At 43.5% G+C, this 23,580-nt stretch overlaps 1 protein-coding gene across 7 annotated transcripts in view; it reads right to left on the minus strand.

Moving 5' to 3' along the window:
• The window catches only part of LOC105463455 (Rho GTPase activating protein 10), a 351,270-nt gene extending 332,814 nt beyond the window's left edge, over nucleotides 1-18,456 (minus strand). For 2 of the 7 annotated variants that reach the window (XM_071092949.1, XM_071092948.1), the window contains exon 1: nucleotides 18,118-18,453. In XM_071092949.1, the coding sequence (XP_070949050.1) occupies nucleotides 18,118-18,304 (187 nt within the window). In that variant the 5' untranslated portion in view covers nucleotides 18,305-18,453. Of the gene's footprint in view, nucleotides 1-822; nucleotides 1,192-18,117 lie in introns of those variants that run through there. The other 5 variants (XM_071092951.1, XM_071092950.1, XM_011710531.3 and 2 more) reach the window with 5 other exon arrangements.
• Between the last annotated feature and the right edge of the window lie 5,124 nt (nucleotides 18,457-23,580).

Consider the following 23,580-nt stretch of genomic DNA (forward strand, 5'->3'; position numbering starts at 1 on the left):
TTTGGCCCACTCTCTCCTAGAAAGACTCTCAACTACACTAAAATACAGTTAGCTCTCCTATATCTCAAGTCTTCTTCCGAGTTTAACAGACAGAGAAGTTCAGGGGAGGAAGGCACCAAGCCTAACCCGGGTGGAATTCCCTATTTGCAAGCAGTGCCCGCTTGGGCTAGAGGGCAGGCTATCCGCTCGCCCTTCCAAACCCCAATCTTTGAACCTCCTCAGCACGGGAGGGGAGGAATGTGCGGAAGCAGCATAAAGCCAGGTGGACTTTCTGGTTTGGCACGTGAGGGACCTGGAACAGAACTGTCGGGGAACATCAGACAATGAGAGGGAAAAGGTGAAGCTTAAGGGGACTCCGGAAAACTCAACACCCCCGCAGGGTTTCAAAGAATCCCCAGGAAAGTTCTTTTGAGAAGTCACAAAACAAAACTAGGCAAACAGATGCCAAGGTTTTGAAAGAGATTGTAACTTTAGGCAGCAATGAAACCTGACTCCGGGCCAGGAGAGCCTAGGTTCGGTTCAGCGGAGCGCGCAGTCAGCAAGGGGTGTTCGGCGGCAGCCAGGCGGGGCCCACGGGCAGCAGCTAGTTCCCGCCGACGCAGAGCTGCAGGGGCGGGAATGGGGTCTCGCCGCGCTGCCTCGAGAAGGAATGACCCCAGGGACCACCCCCCCGGAGTTCCGAGCGAGCTGGGCTGGTCCGAAATGAATTCCCCGTTCCTCTGGCTGCTGGCCCCGGACACGAGACCCTCCGCCTCCTGCCGAGAGAGGCTCCTCCCCGCCTCGCCACGCCGCAGCCCAGTCCGCGCCCGCGTCCCCGCTTACTTTTGGTCGCAGCGATGAGGTTCTTCCCGTCCTTGATAAGCTCTTTGATGAACTTGTTGGTCCTCTCGAGTTCCGCTTCGTGAGCGCGGATCCTCTCCCGGAACCACGGGCTGTCGAGGTAGCAGTCGCTGAACTCCAGGGGCTGCAGCCCCATGACGGCAGCGGTCGCGGCGCGGTGCGCACGGCCGCGCGCTCCTGCCCGAGCCGGGCTCCGAGGCCGCTGCCAGGTGCGGCGCCGCGCGTTCAGGCAGCCCCGGGGAACTAGCAGGCCCGGGCGCACGGCGAGCGCGGCACGGACATGTCCCGCAGAGCCAAGCCCTGCGACACGGAGGAGCGGCCACCGAGACCAGCGCAAGCTGTGGCGCCCCAATCCCGGCAGCCCCCGCCGAGCCCTGAGCGCCCGCGGCCCCGCCCCTCCCGGCCCCCGCGCGGCAGACACTCCCCGAGGCGCCGCCCGGCCTGGCCCGCGCTCCCGCTCGCCCCCTTCTCTTTCCTCCGCCTTTCTTCCTCTCTTCTCTTTCCTGGACGCCTCTTCCTTCTCTTCCACACGCGCAGCCGCTCCTCCTCTTCCTTCCGAGGCGTCCCCGGGCTAGAATTTCGCCCCGCGGCTCCCTTCCACCCCTGGCGCGCGCCCCTCCCCTTTGCTTGGGCTCCCGGGGCCGGGGTGACTCACAGTCGGCTCCCCGCTGCACGGAACCCGACCGGGACCGAGAAGGAGCGTCTTAATTGCAGTCGTTAGTCCCCGCAGGCGGGCGACATAACTCTGAAGCGGCTGCCTTGCAGGAGGAGATGATTAACTCATTTATCTCATGTATCCTGGGAAGCCCCCCAACCCCCCAGCTAGGAACGAACTCGCACGTGGGGCTCTTTTCCTTGTCCCGGTTCCTTTCCCAGTTTAAAGTGAGATGCGTGGTAAATCTCCGCTTGAGATCGAAGCCTTACAATGGCAAGAGCGTTTTCTTGGTGGCCCAGCAGCTCCTATTATACTTATCTGCGTATCCGCACTAAATGAGTTAGGTGAAGGGAGAGGGCTGGCTAAACCACAAAAAAGTTGTTTCTGTTGTGTTCAGCACATTAAATTTGCTTGGGTAGATAGAGACGATCTTTATTATTCTAAAAATAACCACCGGAAAACATGCCAGGTAACGTGGTTTTCACCGCGTGGGGGTGACTATCAATGAGAATTTATGTCAGTGCCCTCAAAAAGCCTGTTTTGTGTGTTCTGAAACAACTCCAGTGTGTCCCCAAAAAAAGTTAAGGCATTTGAAAGTATTGAAATGTATACCTTAGGCCGGACGCGGTGGCTCACGCCTGTAATCCCAACACTTTGGGAGACGGAGACGGGTGGATTACCTGAGGTCAGGAGTTGGAGACTAGCCTAACAGGGTGAAACCCCGTCTCTACTAAAAATACAAAAATTACCGGGGTGCGGTGGCGCGTGCCTGTAGTCCCAACTGAGGCAGGAGAATCGCTTGAACCCAGGAGGCGCAGGTTGCCGTGAGCCGTGATCGTGCCACTGCACTCCAGCCTGGGCGACAGAGCGAGACAATATCTCAAAAAAAGAGTATTTCTTTTAAAAAAAAAAAAAAAAAGTTCATTAGAGTAACTTTTCATAATCGCAATTTATTAAGCAATTATTATGTGCCGGGCACCCACTAGAAACTCCATACATCTACAAACTCGCAATATAGACTTATATAATGTGATGGTAATGTTAACGAGAAACTTCAAAGTAATTTACTCCTCAAGATGTTCAGACTCTTAGCTGGGTAATTAATCTGTTTGGACAGCATGTTGTAGGAGGGTAACCCTCCCGAACAAGTTAAATAAGCCTCCTACTCAATAAGCGCTTTTGTTACAAAACAGCACCAGGAGTGCCTAACCCGCAGATAAACATTATTACTCTAATGTCCATCCTCCAGAGAGTTCAAAGTGTCTTACAAATAACTTTTAGGCGGTGAAAGCTTCAGTTCCTGCTAAAACCAGCGGGAGACTGGAGTCTACTGAAGAGAATAAAAGAGGCAAATAAGGGGAAGAAAGACAAGAGAAGGGGTGTAAACAAAAGTGAGGGCCTTGCGAAACAGCCAAACACTGACCACACTCAATCCTCAGAACAGAAACCCAAACCTTTCCTCATAGAGGGACTTGCTGACACTTCTTCAATATTCAACATAGAGGTTACCATGGGACCCAGCAAGTCCACTCTTATATACCCGAGAAATGAAAATATATGTCCACGCAAATATTTACGCACTAATGTTCATAGCAGCATTATTCATAATAGCCAAAAAGTAGAATCAACCAAAATGTCCTTCATCAGCTGTGTAATGCATGCACAAAATGTTTATGTTCATAAAATGAAATATTAATCTACAATAAAAAGGAATGAAGTACTGACTTGTGCTACTGCACAATGAACGGTGAAAACATTATGCTAAGTAAAAACCCAGCTGCAAAAGGCCATATATAATACTATCCATTTATATGTAATGTCCAAAACAGGTAAATCTATGGAGGCAGAAAGATTAGTGGTTGCTAGAGACTGGGGGATAGAGTGGAGCGTACATGTAGTCAGGAGCTTATTTTCAGGGTGATGAAAATTATTAATATTTTTATTTTTTATAGAGATAGGGTCTCACTGTGTTGCCCAGGCTTTTTTCAAACTCCTGAGTTCAAATGATGCGCCCACCTTGGTCTTCCACATTGCTGGAGGTATAGGAGTGAGCCACCGAGTCTGGCCGAAAACAATTTGAATTTAAATTTTGGTAATGGTCGCACAACTCTGAATATACTCAAAATCACTTAATTGTACATGTTAAATGGGTGAATTTCTTTTGGTCTGTGAAATATATCTCAATAAAATTTGTTTTAAGATGAACTACTCTAGAACTGCTTCTCCTCCTTTAACACAGTAGACTCCAAGCTGTAAAAACTCTGGCTTATTCAGTGTGCCCAGTTCTTTAGATGTTTGGAGAAAAAAAAAAAAAGCTGTTTAAAACAATGTCAAAACATCATTAAAAACATTACTTATTACCTCATACATGTACACCCAGTGTTAAAGAGCTAGTGAATATGAATCTTAATTCATTACCGAATAGGTCCACAATAATAACCATGAGTGGAGGGGCCTGATTAATTTTGTTTTATTCAGCTATTCCTAGGCAGTGTCTGGTAAGTGATCAGTAAATGTGGAATGAATAAGTATAACTAAGTGAAGAGAAATCTCTGTACAGTGGACAGTGGAAAGATAGATATTTAGGAGGTCCAGCTCCAGCTTTACTGTTTAACAGTTGTGCAACCTTAGCAAAGGTAATTTTCTGTAAACTTCAGACTTACCATCAGTGAAACGGAGACGATGACATTGCAGCTGCAGGTTGCTTGAGAAGATTGAATTAAATTGTGTTTGTAAAGTGCCAGTTGAAAATTATGATAGTGATGAGACTCAAGGAAGAAGGAGGTGTGGAGGATGGGCTGAAGAGAGGGATGAGAGCGAGGAGCAGACATTACATTCCATCAATGTGGGAAAGATTTGCGGAGCAGGAGAGCCCTTAAATCATAGTTTTAAACCATGTAAGACAGAACTCGAGAAAAGTGGCCACAAAAGCAGATGCTACTGAGTTTCCAGGTTTCATCTTAATCAATTATTCCCACAAATATTTACTGATCATTTATATGTATTAGGCACCATATTAGGTGCTCGTGATGCAGTAGAACACAAAACAGTGTTTTTCCTCACTGTGCTTTTGGTCTCTGGAAGGAGACTGACCTCATCCTAGAAGAAAAAAATCACACACATATATATCCAATTGAAAATTAAAGCGCCATGAAGTAAAGTGAATAAGTTATACTTATTCATTCCACATGTACTGATCACTTACAAGACACTGCATAGGCATAGCCGAATAAAACAAAATTAATCAGGCCCCGGTTATTATTGTGGACCTATTCGGTAATGAATTAAGATTCATATTCACTAGCTCTTTAACACTGGGTGTACGTGTGTGAGGTGATAACTGCACTTCTACTCAGTGCTTTATAAAGTTATAAAGAGATGTTATAATTGGAAGACCTGATAGAGATTTGGGATGGGTCGAGGAAGGCCTCATTGAGGAAATGATATGAAAATGATAATTTAATCAGTGACCAGGAATATCAGTAGGAGTTAACTGTTAAATAGGGTAGGAACATAGTACAGACATGGGACCAGCCTGTGCAGGCCCCTGAGATGGCACATTCAAGAGATGAACAGGTCAGGTGGCTGAAGCCCAGTGAGAGAGACTGGCTCACAACAATGCCAGGTGGTGGAGGATAGGCAGGGGTCAGATGGTGCAGAGCCTCTAAGTCTTATTTAGGATTTGAGACTGTACCCCAACGCTGTTGGGAGTCTTTGAAGAGTTTCATGCATGTGGTAAAATAATCTGGATTGTGCTTTCTCTCCCTGCTATGTGGAGAATGGAAATCCAGACAGAAGGTGGTTGGAGTTGTCTGGGCAAGAAATGGAATAGCTCAACCCTCCAAGGCAACCCTCCAAGGAGACGGCAAGAAATAGACAGAAATGAAGTATATTTTAGAAGGAGATTGTGGGTCTTGACAATAGCCTGGATACTGGAAATGAGGAAGAAGGGGTCGGCGGCGGCCCCCAGGTTTGTGGCATGGCAAGTTAGGTGGATGGATATGCCACTTACTGAAAGGATAAGATGAGATAAGAAGCTGGCATGGCAGTGTTGGTGATGACTGGGATGGAAGGATGTGTTTCTGTGTAAACTCATGAAGTTTGAGATGCCTGGGAGACATTCAAGTACATAAGTCAGGTAGGCACTAACACCCAAATGGCATTTTTATGCTTTACTCGGTGCTTGGATTAGTTAGGAATTTGAATCAATGCAAGCTGGTCAAGTTTCAGTCTACATGACATAGAGGTTAACGTACAGGAAGCCCTTGACGTAGGTTCCGCTGCATACCACACTGTAGTTTTTGTGTTGTTGTGATGACTCACAAAGTAGCTACCTATAAAGTTAAATATGGGTCTACCCTATCCTTGGATATGTTTCAGGTTGTGAGTCAGAATTAGGTTCAGACACATTATAACAGAAAATCCAAAATCACTGGTTTTTCAACCATAGGGGGTTTATATTTCCCTCTCTCTCATAAAAAGAAGTCCATGATGCCAGAGTCCCCAAGGAAGCACTGGCTTCCATCCTCAGTGTCACCTCGTGGTACAAGATGGCTCCTAGAGGTCCTTCTGGGAGGAAAGAAGGGAAAGGATAGAAGGGCCCCTGTCCCCACTGAATCAGCTTCTTTTCTCAGTATTCCTGTGCATCTCACACAACATTTTATTTTTTATCTCATTGACCAGATCTTAATCAAATGGCCACACCTCCCTGCAAGGGAAGATGAAAAATGTGATCTTTTCCCCAGGTACATAAGTGAAATCTGAATTTTCCTACAAAAAGAAAAGGGATAGTAGATTCTGAGCAGGAACCTAGCGGTCTCCGCTGCAGGCAGACGCCTTTGTGAGTGAGATACATAAACTACAGCGATGCAGAAAACTAAATTATGTAATTAGAAGAAATTTAAAATAAATTTTTGAGTCTCTTGCAGACTGTGTAAAGCTGCTTTCTCTCACAAGTATTAAAAACAAAACACAAAAAGAAACAAAAATGCCAAAATAATAAATTATTGAAACAGGTCACTGAAAACCTTCACAGAGAGGCGGTTGAAACTTCTGAAGCAGTTCTCAGCACTCCAGCTCCATTTCTCTGTGATTCTCTTGGCTCTGCCTGCCTTCTGGGAATTGACTTCAGCCTCCAGAAAGCTTCCTTCATGAGAACCAAATAGTGTCAACATTTCCAGGCTCACCTATTGGTGAGACAAGACCCCTTCCTGAGCTAGAAAGTTGCTCCCTTATCACAACTACTTTAATCTGGGAATCAAAGCATTTCAGGAGACTGCTATTCCTTGAGTCACTTGGACCCGGAGGCTTGCCACTCAATTTATCACTGAGCCCAAGAAGGCGGTAATGCCAAGTAGCTTGGGCCATTAAGGGTCGCCTTTGAGCATGGGGCAGGCTGATCCAACAAGGTATGACGACACTACACAAGTTTGTGAACTAGTAACCTATAAAAGTGTAATGGTGATGCCTATACAACAACGTGAATATACTTAATGCCACTGAACTGCACGCTTAAAAAGAAAGCATAATGAAGGAAGAGTAAAGGACTCTTGCATCTCCCGCTGCATGTCACTCCTCTTCCTATAATAACCTTTTCTTTTTTTTGAAATGGAATCTCCCTCTGTCACCCAGGCTGGAGTGCCATGGCGCTATCTCAGCTCACTGCAACCTCTGCCTCCCTCCCGGGTTCAAGTGATTTTTCCGCCTCAGCCTCCCAAGTAGCTGGGGTTACAGGCATGTACCATCATGCCCGCCTAATTTTTGTATTTTTAGTAGAGATGGGGTTTCACTATGTTGGCCAGACTGGTCTTGAACTCCTGACCTCAGGTGATTCACCCACCTCTGCCTCCCAAAGTGGTGGGAATACAGGCATGAGTCACTGCGCCCAGCCATACCCTTTCCTTAAAGACATATTGTCTCACAGAATAATAATAATGGTCCAAATGTGTTTGACATTTTAATTACACCTATATTTTTAAAAGAACCTTTTTCTTCACACCACCCCTATTGAGAGTTTGTGACTAGCAATCTGAGTAATGAAATTTGAGAAAGGCTATGCTGTGAACACTAAGCTGGGTATGCTCTACTGAGAGTCACCCCAGGATCTCTGTATATTCCAGGATTGCAGTGGGTGTACCAGTGTAGTGTGGTGTGCAGAAACTACTGTTTGTGCTGGGTGTGGTGGCTCTCGCCTGTAATCCCATCACTTTGGGAGGCTGAGGCGGGTGGATCACGAGGTCAGGAGTTCGAGACCAGCCTGGCCAATATGGTAAAACCCCGACTCTACTAAAAATGCAGAAATTATCTGGGCGTGGTGGTGTGCGCCTGTAGTCCCAGCTGCTCGGGAGGCTGAGGCAGGAGAATTGCTTGAACCTGGGAGGCAGAGGTTGCAGTGAACTGAGATCGTGGCCACTATACTCCAGACTGGACAACAGAGCAAGACTCCATCTCAAAAAAAAAAAAAAAAAGAAAAGAAAAGAAACTACTACTTTGTGTCTCCAGCATTTACTGAGCACCCATTATGTGCCAGGTACTATGCTAGAACTGGGACAGCAATAGCATAAACAAACAAACAAAAACCCAGCATGATTCATGATCTCATGGACTAATATCCTCCAATCAGAGTGAAAGAAAATTTATCAAATCATTGCAAATATAAATGTCAAGTGAAATCTCTGGTGAGCACTAGGAACAAGCCTGCTATTCGGGGGCCTTTGGACTATTCTGAGATGTCAGTGAGGATGTGACAACTGAGCTGAGACCTGAAGCACCGGAAGTGAATGGACGGAGGTGAAGTGGATGTGATGTGCAGAGGGAAGAAGCGTTCCCAGAGGAGGTTTTGTGGAAGAACCAGTACAAGTAACTGAAACTGCGGCCATGTGGCGGGAGCACCATGGGCCGAGAGGAGGCTGAAGAGGGAGTGAGGGCCCATCCTACCTGCCGAGCACCAACCCTGCTTCTATCCTTGAGAACACTGAGCGTGGGCTTCGGGCTTCCCTGCTTGTTTCTCAGGAGAGCTCACCTTTTCCAGTACTTCTGGGCATCAAAGCTTGGAAGAGTTTAGGACCTCAAGGAAGTTTTAGAACTAGTACGTTTAACTAGGGATATTTGGTCAGCAAATACTGATTGAGTACATGGGGTGGGGAAAGCACTGTGGTAAGCAAGTGCTAAGGTGAAATAGTCCCTCATCTCAAGCGTTTACAATCTGGTATACTCTAGCCATGCAGAATAAGCTGACAAGAGGGTAATTCTAAAACAAAGCACACTGCTGCTTCCTCCAGCCAGCATGACAGCCTGGCTGAGAAGTGGGCGTTGCTACTGAAACTGGGATAGGGAAGAGGGAGGATGGGTATGTGGGGGAGATTCTTCAGTCCTCCCACATTGAAATTCATATCTTCTCAGCTGGGTGCGGTGGCTCACGCCTGTAATCCCAACACTTCGTGAGGCCGAGACGGGTGGATCACTTGGGGTCAGGAGTTCGAGACCAGCCTGGCCAACATGGTGAAACCCCGCCTCTACTAAAAATTTTAAAAATTAGACACCTATGGTGGCGCGGGCCTGTAATCCCAGCTACACTGTAGGCTGAGGCAGGAGAATCACTTGAACCTGGGAGGTGGAAGTTGCAATGAGGCAAGATCATGCCAAGGCACTCCAGCCTGGGAGACAGAGTGAGACTCTGTCTCAAGAAGGAAGGAAGGAAAGGAGGAAGGAAAGGAAGTAGGGCAGGGAGGGAGGGAGAAAATAAATTAATATCCTCTGAAGAAACGTAAGACTCTTATCTTTTCAGGGTGGAGGTAGAAGAACCTGGTTCAAGGAGATGTGGGTCAAGGCACACAACCAGTACTTGCCCCAGGTGGAGTCTCCTGTTAGTGCAATCACTACTTCTGCCATCCCCAGCTTTTGGAGAGACTTAGCATGGAAAGGAGGGAGCTGGGTAGATCACATACAGTAATATATGAGCACACACTGCATATAGCAGCAGGCATTCCGCACTGCCCATAGATCTCTCAGACAAATGCTGCCCTCCTTCCTATGACATGTGGATCAACTGACCGAAGAAGGAACCTTGCAGTTTGTTTTATTCAGATATCAACTGAGATTTTTTAAATGATGGAGGGAAAGAGAAGAGCTCTAAAGAGAATGTTTTTCGCAGCACTCCAAACGTCCCTTCTATGACCCAGAGAAAGGTTTCCACAAGGTGACTTTCAACCAGGCAAATATCCAGCCACTGGAAATTCAGCCTGCCACTATTAGAGGCATACTCTCAAGAGCCCACTGGCACCTCAGTAAAATAGAAAGTGAAAAAATATAAAAATGTGTGTACTTATCCTTTGACCCAGTAATTTCAGACCTGACCATTTACCCTAAGAAAAGGTTTTTGTTATGAGACAGAGTCTCTTGCCCTGTTGCCCAGGTTGGAGTGCAGTGACACAATCTGGACTCACTACAACCTCTGCCTCCCGGGTTCAAGCAATTCTCCTGCCTCAGTCTCCTGAGTAGCTGGGATTACAGGTATGTGCCACCACACACGGCTAATTTTTTAATTCTTAATAGAGACAAAGTTTCAACATGTTGACAAGGCTGGGCTCAAACTCCTGGCCTCAAGTGATTCCCCTGTCTCGGCCTCCCAAAGTGCTGGGATTACAGGCGTGAGCTACCACACCCAGCAGAAAATAATTTTTTAAATGTATATGCTTGGCCGGGCACAGTGGCTCATGCCTGTAATCCCAGCACTTTGGGAGGCCAAGGCAGGTAGATAACTCCATCTCAAAAAAAAAAAAAAAAAAGGCCAGGCGTGGTGGCTCACACCTATAATCCCAGCGCTTTGGGAGGCAGAAGTGGGAGGATCATGAGGTCAGGAGTTTGAGACCAGCCTGGCCAACATGGTGCAAACCCATCTCTACTAAAAATACAAAAATTAGCTGGGTGTGGTGGTGGACACCTGTAATCCCAGCTATTTGGGCAGCTGAGGCAGGAGAATTGCTTGAACCCAGGAGGCGGAGGTTGCAGTGACCTGAGATCTTGCCACTGCACTCCAGTCTGGGCAACAGAGCAAGACTCCATCTCAAAAAAAAAAAAGTATATGCCTGAGGCTATTTGTTGCAGGAAAGAAAAAAAGATTGCAGCAGCCACTTAACAATTAGAAAATAGTAAAATAAATCAGCATATATTAACTCAATAGGAATCCTGAGTTTATGTGCTTTGATGCCATTAAAATGATAGTTTTTACTCTAAATAATGGACACTGGCATTTTGGAATGCCCAGCATTCATTCCCACTTCCCAACATTACCATGATTTCCATGAGGGTAATCATTTTCCCACATAGTATGTAGTCTTGGTAAAATTCCTGTGCCTGCCTCATGCTAGGGAAACCAGAGAGATCCCTAGAGGTTCCTTCTATAAATCTTTCCTCTCAGACCTGCCACAGCCAACGGCTGGGCACATGACCTAAGCTTGGCCAACCAGACTTTCTCAGGACTTTGACTTTTGAACGTAGTAAAGCACTGACAGAAGAAACAGACTGTGAAGAAAAAGACAGAGTTCATCTTTTCCAGCCAAGAGTGTTGAAACAGACCTGCTGCCGGGCAGGCTACCAGGCTTCTTCCAAAGCTGGTTCTTCAAGGCTTCCTTAACACCTCCATATGCTTCAAATAAAATACCTTTTTGCTTAAGTTGAGAGAATCAGTGTTTCTTCCATACAACTATAGATTAGTGGACTCCTAGATTGGTAGTAGAAGGGAAAAGACCTTCAGGGAAGTCATGGGGTGTTTAGAATCGATTATCTGGCTGAGATTGAGCAGAAAACAGAACACTCCCATTTACATTCCAAAAGGGGAACCTGGTGGTTCATGGCACACACTAGAGAAACAAGTCATTAAGTTATCATCTTAGATTATTTAGTTCTAAGTAGCATGGCCTTAAATCCTCTTTTGTTTGGAACTGATCTGCTTTATACCTATTGTCCTGGCATGCCCTTCGTTTGGCCTATTTCCCCTGGATTTTGTGTGTCTGTTTGTTTTGTTTTGTTTCTGAGACAGAGTCTCGCTCTGTCGCCCAGGCTGGAGTGCAGTGGCGCGATCTCAGCTCACTGCAAGCTCTGCCTCCTGGGTTCACGCCATTCTCCTGCCTCAGCCTCCCAAGTAGCTGGGACTGCAGGCGCCTGCCACCACGTCTGTTTTTTTTTGTTTTGTTTTGTTTTTGTATTTTTAGTAGAGACGGGGTTTCATCATGTTAGCCAGGCTGGTCTCGATCTCCTGACCTCGTGATCCACCCACCTCTGCCTCCCAAAGTGCTGGAATTACAGGCATGAGCCACCGTGCCAGGCCTTGTTTGTTTGTTTGTTTGTTTGTTTGTTTTAAGAGACAAGGTCTCCCTCTGTTGCCCAGGCTGGGGTATCATGGCCTAATCATAGTTCACTGCAGTCTTGAACTCCTGGGTCCAAGTGATCTTCCTGCCTCAGCCTCCCAAAGTCGTGAGATTACAGGCATGAGCCACCACACCTGGCCTGGATTTCTCATTTTTAAATGGGGTTCTACTACAAATAATGCATGGAAGCTTTTAAAAAGAGGCCAGGCGTAGTGGCTCGCGCCTCTAATCCCAGCACTTTGGGAGGCCAAGGTGGGCAGATTACCTGAGATCAGGAGTTCAAGACCAGTCTAGTCAATATGGCAAAACCCCATCTCTATTAAAAATAGAAAAATAGCCAGGCATGGTGGTGGGTGCCTGTAATCCCAACTACTTGGGAGGCTGAGGCAGGAGAATCGCTTGAATCCAGGAGGCAGAGGTTGCAGTGAGCTGAGAATGCACCACTGCACTCCAACCTGGGCAACAGAACAAGACTCTGTCTCAAAAAAAAAAAGGCCAGGATGGGTTTGCTGGATCATCACTCTGTGTTTTTAACTCCTACCATGGTCTCATCTAATAGTGTGCAAGACACATGTGCAGTGAACAGAGTTCTCACTTTAACACGTGGATAATCTGACAGATGACCAAGGATAACCCATTTCTCTCCTTTTTTTTTTTTTTTTTTTTTGAGACGGAGTTTCACTCTGTTGCCCAGGTGAGAGTGCAATGGCGTGATCTCGGCCTCAAAGGTTCAAGCGATTCTCCTGCCTCAGCCTCCCAAGTAGCTGGGATTACAGGCATGTGCCACCACTCCAGCTAATTTTGTATTTTTAGTAGAGATGGGGTTTCTCCATGTTGGTCAGGCTGGTCTCCAACTCCTGACCTCAGGTGATCCACCCGCTTCAGCTTCCCAGAGTGCTGGGATTATAGGCATGAGCCACCATACCCAGCCAACCCATCTTTCCTTTTCTGATGTTTCCAGAAGCAAGGTAACCAACACTTATTTTTAAGAACAGTAAGAAGGATACTTGCTGATAAAATGAAGCTCTCTGAGATGCGATCAGGTAGAGACAGCTACTCCTTCCAGTATTACTGGCCAGAGGAGAAGCAGTTGATACTGCTAATCTTGCTGGCTATTTTAGTGTACCAACTAGTTTCAGTGAGGCCCGGGCAGTAACCTGCAAGATGAACGAAGTTGCCAGGCCAGTCAGCAGGGTCAACAGGAAGCACAGAAAATTACAGGTTGAGTGTAGATGTACAAGAAAGTGGAGGCTGAGCAGAGCTGCCATAGAGCACATAGAGAGTGATCTGAACCCTATTGCTATAGCTATTTGTCCTTTATTATATTACGCACATCTACAGCTATTAAAATGCTTTATGATTTGGTAATACTTTTTTTTTTTGCAAAACAAAAGCTTTTGACAGAAATGTGTCAAAGGAAAGAATGTATATTTAATGAAGAATGAAGTACTGATATCCCATTTCTCAAAAAAGCTGCTCATGAATTTTGTAAAGAGTTTTGTTTGTTTGTTTGTTTTGAGATGGAGTCTTGCGCTGTGACCCAGGCTGGAGTGCAACGGCATGATCTCGGCTCACTGCAAGCTCCACCTTCCGGGTTCATGACATTCTCCTGCCTCAGCCTCCTGAGTAGCTGGGACTACATGCGCCCGCCACCACACCCGGCTAAATTTTTTCGTATTTTTTTAGTAGAGATAGGGTTTCACCATGTTAGCCAGCATGGTCTCGATCTCCTGACCTTGTGATCCGCCCACCTGGGCCTCCCAAAGTGCTGGGATTACAGACGTGAGCCACCGCGCCCGGCCTGTAAAGAGTTTTAACATTTATCATCCACCATAGGGTTTCTTTTGTGACATGACTAATCACATGAAAACCAGAGGGTCCAGGGCTGCTGGAAAGCATCAGCATCTACTTCAAAAAGTAGAAGTTATTAAGAAAGGTAGGCCCAAAGATGGCAATTTAACATGTTTAGCTACAACAGGATGTTTGCATACTACTCTGTGAAATGTGACTTTTCACTTACGTCAAATGCTTGTTCTTCTAAATTAATTGTTTTATCTTCTTATTCCAGGATTTCTTAGGTAAAAATGAAACATTAATGTGTGATCTCCATTAATAGAAAATAAAACTTTGGGCCGGGTACAGTGGTTTATGCCTGTAATCCCAGAACTTTGGGAGGCCAAGGCGGGTGGATGATGAGGTCAGGAGTTCGAGAAAAGCCTGGCCAAGATGGTGAAACCCCATCTCTACTAAAAATACAAAAATTAGTTGGGCGTGGTGGCATGTGCCTATAATTCTAGCTACTTGGGAGGGTGAGACAGGAGAATTGCTTGAACCCGGGAGGTGGAGGTTGCAGTGAGCCGAGATCGCACCATTGTACTCCAGCCTGGGCAACAAGTGCGAAACTCTATCTAAGAAAGAAAGAGAGAAAGAGAGAGAGAGGAAGGAAAGGAAGGGAAGGGGAAGGGAAGGGAAGGGAGGGGAAGGGAGGGGAGGGGAGGGGAGGGGAGGGGAGGGGAGGGGAGGGGAGGGGAGGGGAGGGGAGGGAAGGGAAGGGAAGGGAAGGGAAGGGAAGGGAAGGGAAGGGAAGGGAAGGGAAGGGAAGGGAAGGGAAGGGAAAGCTTTATACAATGCAGATGTGAATGAAGATACAGAGACTTCTGGTACTCAACCATATCCAGTTCTCTCTTCTAGGGCCCAAGGGAGGGGTAGACTTTCTAGCCCCTGCTGTGTTACTCATTTTAACTGTGTTCTTCTGGCGCTAGTGGAAGTGACTTGTGTGATTTTTTCAGGCCGAAGCATTTAATTTCTGGTGCAAGGCTCTCCAGTATGTTCATGTCCTGCCTTTGTAACTGTGAAATCCCGCTGTTCCCAATAGAAAATCTACAAAATATTTGGACCCTCTATTAGCCTGGAACTCTGAAAGACTGTGTGATGCAGAGACACTCACTGACTGGCACAGAATTTGTGACTTGAGTGAGAAATAAATTTCTGTAGTGAAAGCCAGAAGATTTTAGAGTTGTTTGTTACCACAGAACAGCCTTTCCTATTCTGACTAATTCATTCGAATTCCAATATTTGAATGAATTCGAAAGAGGGAAGAGTACTACTGATGGGACTGAACATCATAGCAAAAGAGTGGCAAAATTGAAGAAACATTTTTAACTTTTTCTTTGTTTTTTTCGTGGGTATAGAGTTTCTATTGGGATAATGAAAAAGTTCGTAAGTGGATAGTAGTGATGGTTGTACAACCTATGAATGTACTTAATGCCACTGAATTATACACTTAAATATGGTTAAAGTGGTAAAATATGTATTATGTGTATTTACCACAATAAAAAATTACCAAAGAAGGGTTTTTCTACCAAAGTCTTCCATTATCGGTAAGAGTTAGAAACACAGGCACTTATATATTGTTGGTGAGACTATACATAGGTACTTCTTTCTAGATACAATTTTGGTGGTGCTTATTAAAAGACTTTTGAAATGTTTTGCCCTTTGATTCATTTATTCCTGTTCTGAGAATTTAACTAAATTTCTAAAAATAATTTACAAAATTTTATGTAAAATGATCATAACTCCTGCATGATTTTAAAAAATAATGACAGGCTCACACCTGTAATCCTAACACTTTGGGAGGTTAAGGTGGGTGAATCACTTGAGCCCAGGAGCTCAAGACCAGCCTGGGCAACATAGTAAAACCCTGCCTCTACAAAAAATAAGCCAAGTATGGGGTGCGCACCTGTAGTCCCAGCTACTCAGGAGGCTAAGGCAGGAAGATCGCCCGAGCCTGGGAGGTGGAGGTTGCAGTGACCTAAGATTGCACCACTGCACTCCAGCCTGCAAGACAGAGAGAAACCCTGTCTCAAAAATAAAAAGAGAGAGAGAGAGAGACCATGTCTTGATATGTTGGTCAGGCTAGACTGCAGTGGCTACTCACAGGCTCAGTCACAGCCACAATCTTAGCTCACTGTAGCCACAAACTCCTGGGCTCAAGCAGTCTTCCTGCCTCAGCTTCCCAAGTAGCTGGGACTATGGAACCTGCCACAGTGCTTGGCTTCCCAGCATGATTTTTATAAGGCAAAAATTTAAAACAGTTTAGACTTGACCAAGATGAATTGCTTAAGTAACTTAGAAAATATTAATATAATTGAGCACTATGTGGATCTTTTAAATTATAGTGTAGGAGAATACTTAATGACATAGGAGAAATGCTCCAATGTAATGTTTAGTGAAAAAAGATACAAAGCCTAGGTCTTAAGTTGAGTAATGAGTTCTTAGATGTTGAGTTTATTAAGTTTTATTACTTAGATTTATGTAAGGTTAGTTTGACAGCATTAATTCTTAATGAATCTATGCTGACTTTCTGTTCATAAAATTACCTTTTTTTTTTTTTTTTTTGAGATGGAGTCTTGCTCTGTCACCCAGGCTGGAGTGCAGTTGTGTGATCTCGGCTCACTGCAACCTCCACCTCCTGGGTTCAAGCAATTCTCTTGCCTCAGCCTCCCCAGTAGCTAGGATTATAGACATGCACCACCACACCTGGCTAATTTTTGTATTTTTAGTAGAGACGGGGGTTTCACCATGTTGACTAGGCTGGCTGGTCTCGAACTCCTGACCTCATGATCCACCCACCTCGGACTCCCAAAGTGCTGGGATTATAGGCGTGAGCCACCACGCCTGACCCCCATAAAATTACTTTCTAAGACTTAACATTAGTTGCATGATTACAACCCAAGTTCTCTCAATATCTTAGGATATACTTTATCTGGGAATAAATTAAATACATTATTAAAATAACTAAGTGTTTTAATAAATCTCCTCTTATTTCTCACCTTCCTTGGCTTTAATTTCACTCTTGACCATTCCTCTTTTAACCTTTCCATTTGAAGGTAGTTATTGAGAGAACAGAAAAAAAAGAGACATTAGTTCTGCTTTCTCTGCTCTCTTTTCAATATTACATCATCTTTCCCTGAACAGAGTCTTTTTGGTTTTGTTCTTGTGTAAGATCATGACCTTGAAAAGATTCTTCTGGGGATTTTTTGGTTTTTTTTCACACCTCTAAACTCATCCTGGATTCTGCTTTTCCTGGTACTATTATTCAGGAGTCATGCTGCTGTCTCGTATCAGGTAAATTTACACATCTGTCCATGTTCTCATATTTTGTATTCAGTAGAGGAATGCTTCTACAGTCACTCCTGGTTTTTTTAGATAACTCTCTTTTTTTTTCTCCCTCCATATTGGGATTATTTAAGACAACAGTATTTAACCTGAGTTACAGGAATCCCCAAAGATATGTAAAGACTTTCTGAGGACAACTGGTATGAGTAATTTATTTCCAGATCCTCAACTTCTATTTCTTTTTCCCAAAATTGATCCGCCTGAAAAAATGTTTTGCAGATTCTCCTTTTCCACCTCCCCTTTCTCGTTAACCTTTTTCCCAAGGAAGAGGAGAAGGTAGAAGAGAGCACTGCAAATTTATTTATCCTGTATCTTGGTCTTAAGATATAAAAATATCCATAGTACCAAAGGGACAATTTGAGATATTTTTTCAACTAGAAACCGTCTGTAGGAATTAACCCACCATCGTGCTTTTTGTCTTTCCCTTCCTAATGCACATTTCTGTTAAGGACAAGTCATAACCTTAGAAACTGCCCCTTTAAGAATTTCTGAATATATATTATGGGGTGAGGGAATAGGAGTAATGACAATTTCTCTTTATTGATTTGCCTCTCCCATCCCTAAATATAATGAGAGAATGCATGATTCTTGAGGAAGATATATGTGAAAGCAATTAAAGACAGTGTCTTTTAGAAATGCTGAACACTAAAAATGGCTCTCCTTTTTCTCATTTGAACATAAGCATTTTTTCTTTACCCCCTTCAATCTTCTTTCCCAAAATGTGTCGTCAGCTGGAAAGAAAAGCACTTTGAACAGATTAGTCATGCTAATTATTTAAAATATAACTGAAATGTCTTCTAGTACTACTAAGATTTTTGAAACATACTGAAGAAAACCTGTGCAAAAAATTTTACATGACTTATTTCAGATTAACTTTGCATTATTCAATAAGGAAGGTTAAACTTATTTATCAACTCATATCGTGAAATAATTTATCCATTTACTGACAATCTTTCTGTGCCTCTGACTCTTATTCTGCTAAATGGAACCTCTATACTAAACTGTACCTCTTCATTGAGTTCTTTTAGACGTTAAACGAGTCAACCTAGAATCTATGCAAAGCACATAGAACCTTACCTGGTGCATAGTAAGTGCTCTTCATGTTGAAATGCTCCTTCTTCTCAGTCTTGGTCCTCTTCTCTTTGTCTGTATCTCCCTTTGTAATCTTACTCAGTCTCCTGGTTTTACAAACCATCCATTTGCTAATAATTTCCAAATTTATATTTCTAATGCCTGCCTGTTCACTCCAGAACTCCAGACTCATCTATTCAACAGCCTACTGGACATCTCCATGTGGATACTTAACTGATATCTCAAACTTATTATCTCCAAACTGACCTCTTGTTTTTTGCTCTTTCCAAACCTGCTCCATCTTTAGCCTTCTCCCTGTCACTTGATGTCAACATCATCCTTCATTGTTCAGATCTAAAAAACTTGGAGTTAATCTGAACTCCTTTCTTTCTCTTATACCCCACGTGCAATCTGTCTTCCTACAAAAATATATCCAGAATCTGACCACCATTCACTCCCACTACTGCTGTCTCCTGCTGCAAGCCACTATTATCTCTCTCCTGGATTACTGAAATAGACTCCCTGCTTTTATCTTTTCTTCTATCTTTGCTCTCTGCAGTCTATTTGAAGCATAGCAGCCAGAATGATTCTTCCAAAATGAAAATCAGATCATGTCATTCCTCTGCTTAAAAACCTTCAATACAGCCCCCCATACATAACACAACAACTTTTTTAAAAAGTTATATAGGCCGGTCATGGTGGCTCACATCTGTAATCCCAGCACTTTGGGAGGCCGAGGCGGGTGGATCACTTGAGGTCAGGAGTTTGAGACCAGTCTGGCCAACATAATGAAACCCCGTCTCTACTAAATATAGAAAAATTAGCTGGGTGTGGTGCCATGCACCTATAATCTCAGCTACTTGGGAGGCTGAGGCAGGAGAATCTCTTGAACCCAGGAGGTGGAGGTTGCAGTGAGCCAAGATCCTGCCACTGCACTACAGACTGGGCAACACAGCAAGACTCTATCTCCAGATAAATAAATAAATAATACAAATAAAAAGTTGGCCAGGCACAGTGGCTGATGCTTATAATCCCAGCACTTTGGGAGGCTGAAGTGGGTGGATCACCTGAAGTCAGAAGTTCAAGACCAGCCTGGTCAAAATGGTGAAACCCAGTCTCTACTAAAAATACAAAAATTAGCTGGGCATGGTGGGACACGCCTGTAATCCTAGCTACTTGGGAGCCTGGGGCAGAAGAATCATGTGAACCAGGGAGGTGAAGGTTGCAGTGAGCCGAGATTGCACCACTGCATGCCAGCCTGGGCAACAAGAGTGAAACTCCATCTCAAAAAAAAAAAAAAAAAAAGTTATATAAACTGGTCAGGCATGATGACTCACTCCTGTAATCCCAGCACTTTGGGAGGCCGAGGTGGGCAGATCACTTGAGGTCATTTGAGGTCAGGGGTTCGAGACCAGCCTGGCCAACATGGTGAAACTTCATCTCTATTAAAAATACAAAAATTAGCTGTATGTGGTGGCACATACCTGTAATCCCAGCTACTCAGGAGGCTGAAGCAGGGGAATCACTTGAACCTGGGAGGCAGAGGCTGTAGTGAGCCCAGATCGTATCACTGCACTCCAACCTGGGCAATAGGGCGAGACTCAGTTTCAAAATAAATAAATAAATAAATACATAAATAAATAAAAGGTTATATAAACTTACAGTTGTGTATATACACATTAATTTTTCAAAACAGAGCAAAAATATGCAACAAATTGTTTCCAGTGATTATCTTGTGGTGGTAACATGGTATAGGTCATTATTTTAAAATATTTGCCATTTGACTCAGTAACATTACTTCAAGAAACTTGTCTGTAGAACATAATCAGGCTGTACCCAAAGATTTAAGTTCAAGGATGTGAATCACAACAATATTTACAGTAGGCAAAAAGTTAAAAGAGCCTAAGTGTCCAACAACAGGAAACTAGTAAATTATGTTATAGCTAGGCCAGATGATGAATAATCTTACAAGGTCGAACATAGTTTTTAAAAAATCAATCACATGTTGTTAGTGAAAAAAATTATAAAATAGCAAGTAAGGCTATGAGATCAACTTTGCAAATTAAAAAATATATTTGATGAAAGGAAAAGACTTCAAGGATATGCACCAAAATATTAACAACAGTCATTGCATAGGAATGACACACAGGTGGCCATGATCCAGGGCTGAGTAGCTGTGGAAAAGCCACTACTTGCTATTAGCCAACCTGCTTGGAATTCACAAACTCAGGGCAAATGTGCAGATTTTAATCAACACTTCTTGCAATGCTCTGCAGTGTCAGCTTAAGCAACCATCCCTTTTACAGGCTGCGAATGCACTCATAGAGTATATTAAATGAAAGATGTTTTAACTCTGAATTTAGTGTAATAAAAATCATTCTTTTTTTTTTTTTTTTTTTTTTTGAGACCAAGCCTCACTCTGTTGCCCATGCTGGAGTGCAATGGTGCAATCTCTGCTCACTGTGACCTCCGCCTCCTGGGTTCAAGCGATTCTCCTGCCTCAGCCTCCTGAGTAGGTGAGACTACAGGCATGCACCACCATGCCTGGCTAATTTTTGTATTTTTAGTAGATATGGGGTTTCACCATGTTGGCCAGGCTTGTCTCAAATTCCTGACCTCAGGTGCTCTGCCTGCCTCGGCATGAGCCACCGTGCCGAGTCACAAAAATTACTCTTATACAGCATACTTGGGAACTAAGGAAAAGAAAAAAATCCCCTAATGCTTTTAGGAATTTAGGCCCTCTAAATCTTTGCCAGATTAGGATAGGTTGAGCTATTTTTTTGTGATGACTGAAAAGAGTTTCCCAAGAGCTTCCTATCAGTTTTAATCTGTTTTAAAAAGCAGTTAAAAGTACAAGAAATAAGTTATTTGTCCTGTTCAGTGCCTAATACCAGTTCTTAACTTAGTTTTCTTGGACTTTAAATATTGAGCTTAACTTAGTCCTTAGAATTTTGTTTTATGTTACTCTTGTTACTTGCTGAATGAAGTGATCAAAAGAAGAAAAGAAATTCTAAATTCATAACTGTCTATCAGTCTATCAGGCCATCAGGCCTCAGCCATCTTTACCCAGAGAATAAAAATAATATGATTAAGGAGTCTAAGAAGTCTTCTCTCTTTATTCTTTTTTTTCCTTCTAACTTTTATTTTAGGTTCAGGGGTACATGTGCAGGTTTCTTATGTAGGTAAATTGTGTGTTGCTGGGGTTTGATGTACAAAGATTTCATCACCCAGGTAGTGAGCACAGTACCCGGTAGGTAGTTTTCTGCTCCTCACCCTCCTGTCACCTTCCATCCTCAAGTAAACCCCCGTGCCTATTATTCCCCTCTCTGTGTCCATGTGTACTCAGTGTTTAGCTCCCACTTATAAGTGAGACCATGCCATATTTGGTTTTCTGTTTCTGCATTAATTTGCTTAGGATAATGGCCTCCAGCTGATTCCATGTTGCTGCAATCTATTCTTTACATAACTAAAGCATAGATCCCTCTTGAGCTATTTATTTATTTTCACTGAAAAGTAAAACAAACACAAAAGAAGAATACAAAGCTCATAAGCAATAGAATGAACTACAAGGCTATCAGAAGTGACCTAAAAGCAGCTGGGCTTGGTGGCTCAGGCCTGTAATCCCAGCACTTTGGGAAGCCGAGGCGAGCAGATCACCTCGCCTCAAGGTCAGGAGTTTCAGACCAGCTTGGCCAACATGGTGAAACTCTGTCTCTACTAAAAATACAAAAAAATTACCCAGGCATGGTGGTGCATACCTGTAGTCCCAGCTACTTAGGTGGCTGAGGCAGGAGAATCACTTGAACCTAGGAGGCAGAGGTTGCAGTGAGCCGAGATTGCGCCACGGCACTCTAGCCTGGGTGACAGAGCAAGACTCTATCTCAAAAAAAAAAAAAAAGAAGAAGAAGAAGAAATGACCTAAAAGCCAAGCTTGTAGTCTTTTTTCCCCAAGTTTCAGGTAATAAAATGCAACCATAAAAGGTATCAAGTATACAATAAAAAAGATTGACCAACACATTCCTTTATTTTATCACTTAGTTTTGTCATAAGGCATGGAGGCTGCCCCTTAAAATCCACATGTTTAATAATGATAATTTAAATTTTACAAGACTTTTGTTGCAAAACTAGAACTGTATTAGAACACAGCCACTTTGCTCTTTTGTAACGTAAAACAGAATTTACCAATCAACAGTCCCCATGAAAGATGGGAAGATCTGATTATGTGCTTATGAAAGCTTAAGACTTTTTTTTTCTTTTTGAGACAGCGTTTTGCTCTTGTTGCCCAGGCTGGAGTGCAATGGCACGATCTCGGCTCACTACAACCTCCACCTCCCCAGTTCAAGCGATTCTCTTACCTCAGCCTCCTGAGTAGCTGGGATTACAGGCATGCACCACCATGCCCAGCTAATTTTGTATTTTAGGTAGAGACGGAGTTTCTCCATGTTGGTCAGGCTGGTCTCGAACTGCCAACCTCAGGTGATCCACCCACCTCGGCCTCCCAAAGTGCTGGGATTACAGGCATGAGCCACTGCGCCTGGCCAAAAGCATAAGACTTTTTTTTTTTTTTTCCAGACTATTTTGGCGTTCTTTGAAAATAAGTTAAAATTCTATTATTTTCTGGGGAGATAGAAAAGTAGAAATTGCTAACATAAAATACGAGTTTATTATCAGTATCAGAGCAACATTAACTGTAGGCTTACTTGGTGTGTGTGAAATAAGAGGAATGCCTGTTTTGGTTACCTCCAAAGAGATGTATATTGTGTATGTTTATTGAATTTAAAATCTGAATGTAATGACAGATTTAAAAAGAAAAAACTCTAAAGAGTGTAACAAAGAGAAAATCATCTGCTCCTGGAGCTGTATTCAAATCTAAAGTGGAATTTTCTCTCTGAATTTATACTGTGGTTCTCAATTTAGGAATTGAGAATTCCTAAGAAATTTAGGTATTTCTTAGGAAGAAAACTACCCTAAGGTCTAAGCTGTTGCTCTTTTATTTGTGACAGTTAATTTTAAAACTAAGCACAAATACGGAGTAGATATTTCATTGCTTTAAAAATGGACATGGTTTTGTAATTCAATAAGTGTAAAAAACAAAAATAAAATTGGACAGACTGCAATCTGTCTGACTACATAGGGGCTGAAAATTGCCATTATCTATAGATTAGATAAACAATGGATTAGGTAATGGCAATTTTCAGCCCCTATATAATTAGGGGCTACTTCAGTGGTATTTGAAATCACACAGAAGTAAAAGGAGCACTTGTTTTCAATACATAGTCATCAAAACTACATAAATAATTAACCCTGAACAAATTAAACTGCTCATATTTGACATTAGGTACCCCCTGTGAATTTAAAGGGCTTAACTAAAGAAGGGATACGCCAGGCGCAGTGGTTCACACCATAATTCCAGCACTTTGGGACATCTGAGGTCGGGAGCTTGAGACCAGCCTGACTAACGTGGACAAA

This window comes from Macaca nemestrina, chromosome 3 (genome assembly GCF_043159975.1).
Source record: "Macaca nemestrina isolate mMacNem1 chromosome 3, mMacNem.hap1, whole genome shotgun sequence".
Lineage (NCBI taxonomy): Eukaryota > Metazoa > Chordata > Mammalia > Primates > Cercopithecidae > Macaca > Macaca nemestrina.